We start from the raw sequence: 7,194 nt of genomic DNA, 5'->3' as shown, positions 1-7,194 counted from the left end.
AAAGTAACCATATGTGTAGTATCTTCAAAATTTTTCTTCATGAATGATGAAGCAACCACACTTGTAAGCATATAGCTAATTAAACATCTTCACAACTTGTCTAAGAATATATCTCAGTATCTTCAAATTATAATTGTTGTACCTGTAGCTGGTAGATCATGTAATCCCGAATATAGTTGGAAACATTGACATAATGTTTGAATTGATAAACATGTACAAAAGTTTGCTTGCTAATGAATTTTATTAATTCTAAAACATATAATTATCTTGTCGCCATTTCAAGAACACAATCAGCGTGCCTTTGAAAGAAGAGGTCACACATTATGTACAAATAAGTTCTTACAAACTATTTGTTCATGGATGCACAATAAATTATAATGGAGTATCATTACACTTTGTTTGTTCGGAACTTGGAGCATCTCATCAAGGAAAATAAATTTATAAATCATCACATGAAAAATAAATTAGAAATATGAAAATTAGTGTATGGTTACAAAGATTGAGCAATTTTTACATGGGGAATCTCATGTGAATATCACGTTGTCAAGCTAATTTTCTTCGAGGCTTCTCAATTTTTATGCATGCCTGAATCGTGGATGGACAGGCCTCCGATGGTGTGATGAATGTCCTTCCTTGGTCCAGCTGCCCTTGCCGTGTTCGCGGCTGCCGCTATCTTCGTTGCTTCCTCTACTTCCACCGTCATCACCGTCGCCATTGCTTCCACCATCATCACCGTCACCATTGCTTCCACCATCATCACCGTCGCCATTGCTTCCACCGTCATCACCGTCGCCATTGCTTCCATCGTCATCACCGTCGCCATTGCTTCCACCGTCATCACCGTCGCCATTGCTTCCACCGTCATCACCGTCGCCATTGCTTCCACCGTCATCGCCGTCGCCATTGCTTCCACCGTCATCACCGTCGCCATTGCTTCCACCGTCATCACCGTCGCCATTGCTTCCACCGTCATCACCGTCGCCATTGCTTCCACCGTCATCACCGTCGCCATTGCTTCCACCGTCATCTCCGTCGCCATTGCTTCCACCGTCATCTCCGTCGCCATTGCTTCCACCGTCATCTCCGTCGCCATTGCTTCCACCGTCATCACCGTCGCCATTGCTTCCACCGTCGCCATCTTCGTTGCTGCCACTGTCCCCATCACCATCTCCTCCTGTGGGACCATCTGTTGGATCAGTGCACTCGGATTCTGCTGGTGTTGTGGGAGCTTCGGTGGGCTTCCTTGTTGTGGTGGGGGCTTCAGTAGCTTCCTCTGTTGTGGTGGGGGCTTCAGTAGCTTTCTCGGTTGTGGTGGGAGCTTCTGTTGCTTCCTCGGTTGTTGTGGGGGCTTCAGTGGGTTTTTCAGTAGTAGTTGGGGCTTCAGTTGCCTCCTCGGTTGTTGTGGGGGCTTCAGTTGCCTCCTCGGTTGTTGTGGGGGCTTCAGTTGCCTCCTCGGTTGTTGTGGGGGCTTCAGTTGCCTCCTCGGTTGTTGTGGGGGCTTCTGTAGCTTCCTCTGTTGTGGTGGGGGCTTCTGTAGCTTCCTCGGTTGTGGTGGGGGCTTCTGTAGCTTCCTCTGTTGTAGTGGGGGCTTCTGTAGCTTCCTCTGTTGTTGTGGGGGCTTCTGTAGCTTCCTCTGTTGTTGTGGGGGCTTCTGTAGCTTCCTCAGTCGTAGTGGGTGCTTCTGTAGGCTCAGCAGTTGTTGTGGGGGCTTCAGTAGGCTCAGCAGTTGTTGTGGGGGCTTCAGTAGGCTCAGCAGTTGTTGTGGGGGCTTCAGTAGGCTCAGCAGTTGTTGTGGGCTTTTTTGTCGTGGTGGTTTCAGGCTGTTGAGGTGTAGTTGGCTCTGGCTTTGGGTCATCAGGGTTAGTACATTCATCTCCATTGCCTATAATGCTCAAGTTGTCGATAGCTACAACATCTATGCCGGTTCCATTCCCTTGGCTTCCATAGACCCAGACCTATAACACACGAGAACCGAACAGGTGAGACACTCGTACGTGAATCTTACTTGTTAGAGCGTCAACAAACATAGTTCGTCACTTCACGTCACAACACTGTCTTCAACGTAGCACGTTCACAGGAAATACGACACAGACACAGACATATAACACCATATTTTCTCCTTGGTCAAACAGTAATAGGTTACAGTACTAGATTTGTTTTCTTGGAAGAATGTTCCAAAAACCAAAAGTTTTCTTGTAGATGCGTCAAACTTAGTAAATCGTATTATTATTATGTAAATTATTTCGTTTCCTTGCTATCACATGCCTTCATGCACACATTTCAGCTTGCTTTCATATTTCATTTAGTTAAACTAATACAGTTTATGTGTGATTCGTGTCCTTGTTCCCAATAAGTAAATCAACAATGAAACATAATTTTTTGTGGATAAATAGCATTGTTAAAGGCATGGACAAGGTCCTCAGTGTTCCAATGTCAGTCTTTTGTTAAAGTTAGGTAAGTATAAGGCACTATTTATTAACAACGTGTAATTATTTAAAGATATTTATGCAAGAAAATATTTTTATTTCTATTAGCAGACTTTGAAATTTTGAATGATACATACATATACTTAAATTTTTGTGCGGTATGTTAAAAATGAATACCATCAACACGGTATAGAAACGAAAACTGTAAACTTTGGAATGAAAATGTATTATTGATTTTGTTATTGTGGTACGTAAAAGCTTTATATAGCTACTTGCAATTAAATGTTTGGTGTTTATGCAAGGAAATCAGTGTTCGGAATTTTATACTTCAATGACAAGGAAACACGTACAAAAATTATTATTATTAGAAATTATTGGACAATACGATACTTGGTAATTGAGAAATTGGATATTATAATAACAGATGCAAACAAACAACAAATCCAGGGAATGTGCAAGAACAATGGTATTCACTGTACATCGACAGACAGGCGAATTTACATACATTCACAGACATATGATCGATTATTACGTTAAACAGTTACTTAAGGTTTTATAAGTTATCAAAACTAGAGGATCAAATGAAAACACATGAGCCTCCATTGGAAAGCAATCACTGAATTCCTTGATAAGAAAGTTAACGCTTTCACTGTTACACTGTAACTAAGGACTAAATCAAATGTGTGGTATTCGTAAACCCGAAGGTTTATTGCCAGGACGACACTTCTCTTCCATTTGTAACTTATCTTAGGCAATTTGCATCAGGTCTATCTCAACATTGTCCTTTCATCTACGTCTTGGCCTAGCTACAAGTTTGTTATCACCAGGTTGCCCAAAAGGGATCCTGTATACTGTTTTTCCTCTACCATGATTAGTCCATTGAAGACTTTTTACTCTATTAATATTTGAAGATGAACCGACTTGGTGACAGTCGGATGACTTGGCACACGACCTCACTACCAAAGGTTACAGATTTAAGTCCCAACTTCGTTGGATCTTTTTGTCACCTACTTAATTTTATCTCATCATTCATACACATCGTGGCGATTTACCGAAAGTGACAGCAATGCGATGTAAAATGAGAAAAATACAATGTAGCGGTGGTCCCATATATAGGGCAACTGCCATGTACAAGACATGGTGTCGATTCCTAGGGTGGATCATATCAGGTTGAATTTTTCGACATTGTCTGCATAAAGCTACTCTGGGGACCACCCAACCTCTAATTATTGGGTAACTAGAGCCAACCCCGGTGTAAGGTAAATAAGCCAGAGCCTGGTTCTGATCACATCATCTCAAATATAGCAGATGTCGAGGCACAATGCAATGCATAAAGAATAGCTGTAAGCGTGAAAAGAATTGGAGATTAATACAGAATGTACATGGCTGAAACCATGTTCAAATCATTCCAACCATGATCGACAATGACTGTATTCCCTTTTAGACACAAACACCTTCACAAAAATCTTCACTGCGACTTACCTCAACTGGTTGCTTAAGATTCTTTGGGATGGACCCTGTTGCCCTCCTAAATACGTTGTTGTAGGGGCTGGACTCGTCGTACTGCTCGATGATCTTTGTCTGCCATTGCTCTCCAGCTTCCAGATAGAATATCTGGATCCCATTTGCGGCTTCAAGTCCTGCACGATTCCAGTAGTCAACGGTGACTGTGGCTCCATCTGGAATCTCCAATCCTGGAGTGTTCACGAAGGCACCTCCTGAAACCTGAGTCAGAAGATCGACGTAGGCAAGTCCATTTCCGCCATCGATGGGTCTCGGCACGGGAGCATTGACAAGCTTTTCCAGATCAGAGTAGGTGAGCTGCCTCCAGACCACGGTGTTATACTCGTTCTGAATCAGATCGCCCAAGTCCTTCTCGAAGTCATACTTCAAAGCTTGCCCAGAGGCGAACCAAGAAATCAGCAGGAAAGCACAAGCGACTACTCGGTTTGCCATTGTTGTTCTGTGGCGACTGATGCTCAGTGTATCCCAACCATGCCTGTTCCTCAATATATATATTCATTACACAGAATAATCTGAGGTGGATTATCTCATCGAAAAGGTATTAGAGCGGATTATCCGAGGATCACGTGAGAAGTAGAAGTTGTCAGAAACATGTTCAAAATCCACTTAATCCACATTCTTAATCCGACGCACTTGACACGATGGCTTAGTTTATTGAATACTTTTAGTGACAAGGACACGCGCGCACTCTGTTGGTTTCTTTCTCAGGCAAACATATGCAAGGATATTCTTTGTTTGAAGATGACTTATATCCTTGCATTTCTTTAGCTAGAGGTTAATGCACATGGTGGGCAATATATGCACGTTATGGATCCTGTTTTATTACATGTTACGTGTTTATTTCTAAAATTTTCCACACTTTCACTAGGTGAACTTTTGCTTATGGTTGAAGTACAATGGAAAGCAACATTTTCATCTCGTTCAGTGAGCCTGTGAAACGTTTAGATCAAGGGCGGCCACAGAGGGGTGCCAGGGGGGGCACTTGCCCCCATGAGATATCTGGAAAATTAGTTTCAGAATAGGTGGGGGGGAGATGTTTGCATGGATAAACATTGAGAAAGTGCAGAGGTGGGGGTGCCTATGCAAATTATCCTAGCGGGGGATGTTTTATGATAATTTTCTTAACTGGGAGGATCGCATTACGCACATGTTGTCCCCACTTACCACTTTTGCCCCCCTTGAAAGAAAATCCTGCGGGCGGCCATGGTTTCGATACAGTTAATTTAGTGGGGAGCTTGGGTGGCTGCTTCCTAAGGCTTGCATCTAACAGAACGCTCACTGGGGAGAAATTGATTTGAAAAGGAACACTCAATTTTTAAAAATAGTTATTTGAAATGTAATAAAAATACAACTAACCATGTGGTATACGATTCCCTAAAAGGTATAGTTGATATTAGGTCTCGCCATGTTGTTAGCTTCAGCCTCAATATACACAAGAAAAATGCTTTGCCATCTTGCCATAATTCTGAATTTGTGGGTTCACCATTTTGTATCTACGTGTAGATAGAAGCAGCACAGTGAAATCCTAACAGATATGACTTTAAAATTTATTTGATTGTTTGCGGGTATTTTAATTAAATATTAATAACCTAACCTAACCTAACAAATATATTAATAATATTAATTAATATTAATAATAATATTCGCTTAGTTACCTTATAAATTTTGTGAATTTTATAGTGTACCTGATTTTGAGTACAGTACTTGAGTATACATAGGAATTATGTAATGTTCATTTTATAAAATTATTAATGGATGCACGATTTTGTGTAATCACACTATTTTTTTCCAAGTTCACTTTATGCACAAAAAGGCTAATCTGGACTGGATCTGCAGTTTAAAGTGGGATTCGAACCACCATTATGTGTCTCCATCAGCTATCGAACCAGGGATCCCTTGATTACTGTTGCTTTACCACTGCCGCATCAAATAGGCTACAATAGATCATAGGTATTGTCCAGTCTTACGGCGGGCGACGTACATGCTGTCAAGGGGAGTGGGGAGCGGGAATCGACCAATCCAGCGCGATAAGAAACTCGCAACCTGTAGAACAAGGTGCACGTAGTACTTCCTCCCGCCGTCTTGTAACTCTCGGCGCTACCGCTGTTGTCTGGTTGGTCTGCGGCGTAATCCCAGCTCCCCACTTCCCTTGTCAGCATGTAGAGCGCCAGCCGTAAGAGTAGAGAAGAGCTATAATCATATGGAAGAGAGTAGCCAGGATTCGAACCCAGAACCTGGTACCCTTATAGCCCGGTAGCCCATCCTAGATAATACTGGGAAACACAGTAATAAATTATAACATTTCAATTAGCTTGTTGATTTATGTCTTCTGACTTTTGTTTTGCGTCAGTGGGTTTAGTGTTGCAACCATAAATCAGGTTATTACTGAAAATAGAAAGTGACAAAAAAGTTGAAAGGTGGAATTAAAATGTTGAGGCCAATGATTGGAGACTTTGTGGCAAGATGATTCTTCGAATAAGTTTTGGCGTTATCTCATCTACGTCACGAGTGTTTTTCTCACATAACACCTGAACAATAAATCACATGTATTGTTTCCAAATATATACGCAATCCTTGACACTCACGTTTGTATTTTGAGTTAAGTTCCCAGCCTTAGGGCGGTTATTTCTTTAGACTGACATCCAACAAATTCTTGTGTGGGCCTCCAAGATGGCGTCGTGGTAACGTCAGTGTCTTGTAATTAACGGGTAGCAAAATCAATACCCGGTGGAGGCTCGTAGTGGTTCGGATCCCACTTTAAACTGTATTTGCAGTCCCAATTAGCCTATCTGTGCATAAAGTAGGCTTAAACTTAACCCAACTCTAGCCAAATTCATGGAACAACTGGAAAAGTCAGACAATGTACTTTTCTTCAAAAGTCATAGAAATTTACCCTTTTCTGGAAAAATCTAATTTTTCGTTGTAACATTTTTGTGACATAAAAGGGGGGTGTAAGGGGTGACCTTTTTTTGTAAAGGTACCGAAATGTCAAACTCGCTTCCACGTAGTACTTCTCGATAAATGGATTGCACGCCAACGAGGCTCTGGCGCCTGGGTGTGCAGCCAGTTTGATTCTGTGTTGTGCTTGTGTCGTCTGCGTATTGGGATTGACTTTTCATCTATCTCATGTTATCACCATTCATCTTCATTGTCGAGACTATCCAATAGAGGCAGAAAAGCAAGTATTATTTACACAATTTTGTGCACAAGTGTCCTATCCTGTTTATTTTTGGTTCTAGATCTC

General features: G+C 41.7%; 1 protein-coding gene across 2 annotated transcripts; it reads right to left on the bottom strand.

The window, feature by feature from the left end:
- Positions 1–222: 222 nt before the first annotated feature.
- On the bottom strand, positions 223–4,420 carry LOC145999538 (uncharacterized). 2 transcript variants are annotated; one of them, XM_083136523.1, is made up of 3 exons: positions 3,909–4,420; positions 1,301–1,955; positions 223–1,270 (listed from the first exon to the last, which is right to left on the bottom strand). In XM_083136523.1, exons 1-3 carry the CDS (start codon positions 4,380–4,382, stop codon positions 576–578), a joined length of 1,824 nt encoding a protein of 607 aa, XP_082992649.1. In that variant the 5' UTR covers positions 4,383–4,420; the 3' UTR covers positions 223–575. The 2 variants fall into 2 exon arrangements, with proteins under 2 accessions (XP_082992649.1, XP_082992648.1); XM_083136522.1 differs by having other exon boundaries at positions 223–1,955.
- Positions 4,421–7,194: the final 2,774 nt, after the last annotated feature.

This window comes from Lepisma saccharinum, chromosome 15 (genome assembly GCF_977018435.1).
Source record: "Lepisma saccharinum chromosome 15, izLepSacc3.1, whole genome shotgun sequence".
Classification (NCBI taxonomy): Eukaryota; Metazoa; Arthropoda; class Insecta; order Zygentoma; family Lepismatidae; genus Lepisma; species Lepisma saccharinum.
Note: the sequence above shows the minus strand (reverse complement) of the source record. Positions and strands in the feature narration are given on the sequence as shown.

Coding starts and splice junctions, on each gene's coding strand:
- LOC145999538 (XM_083136522.1), bottom strand. CDS start 4,382: ATGGCAAACCGAGTAGTCGCTTGTGCTTTCCTGCTGATTTCTTGGTTC. Junction 1,956..3,908: donor ATCTTAAGCAACCAGTTGAG/GTAAGTCGCAGT, acceptor CGTGTGTTATAG/GTCTGGGTCTATGGAAGCCA.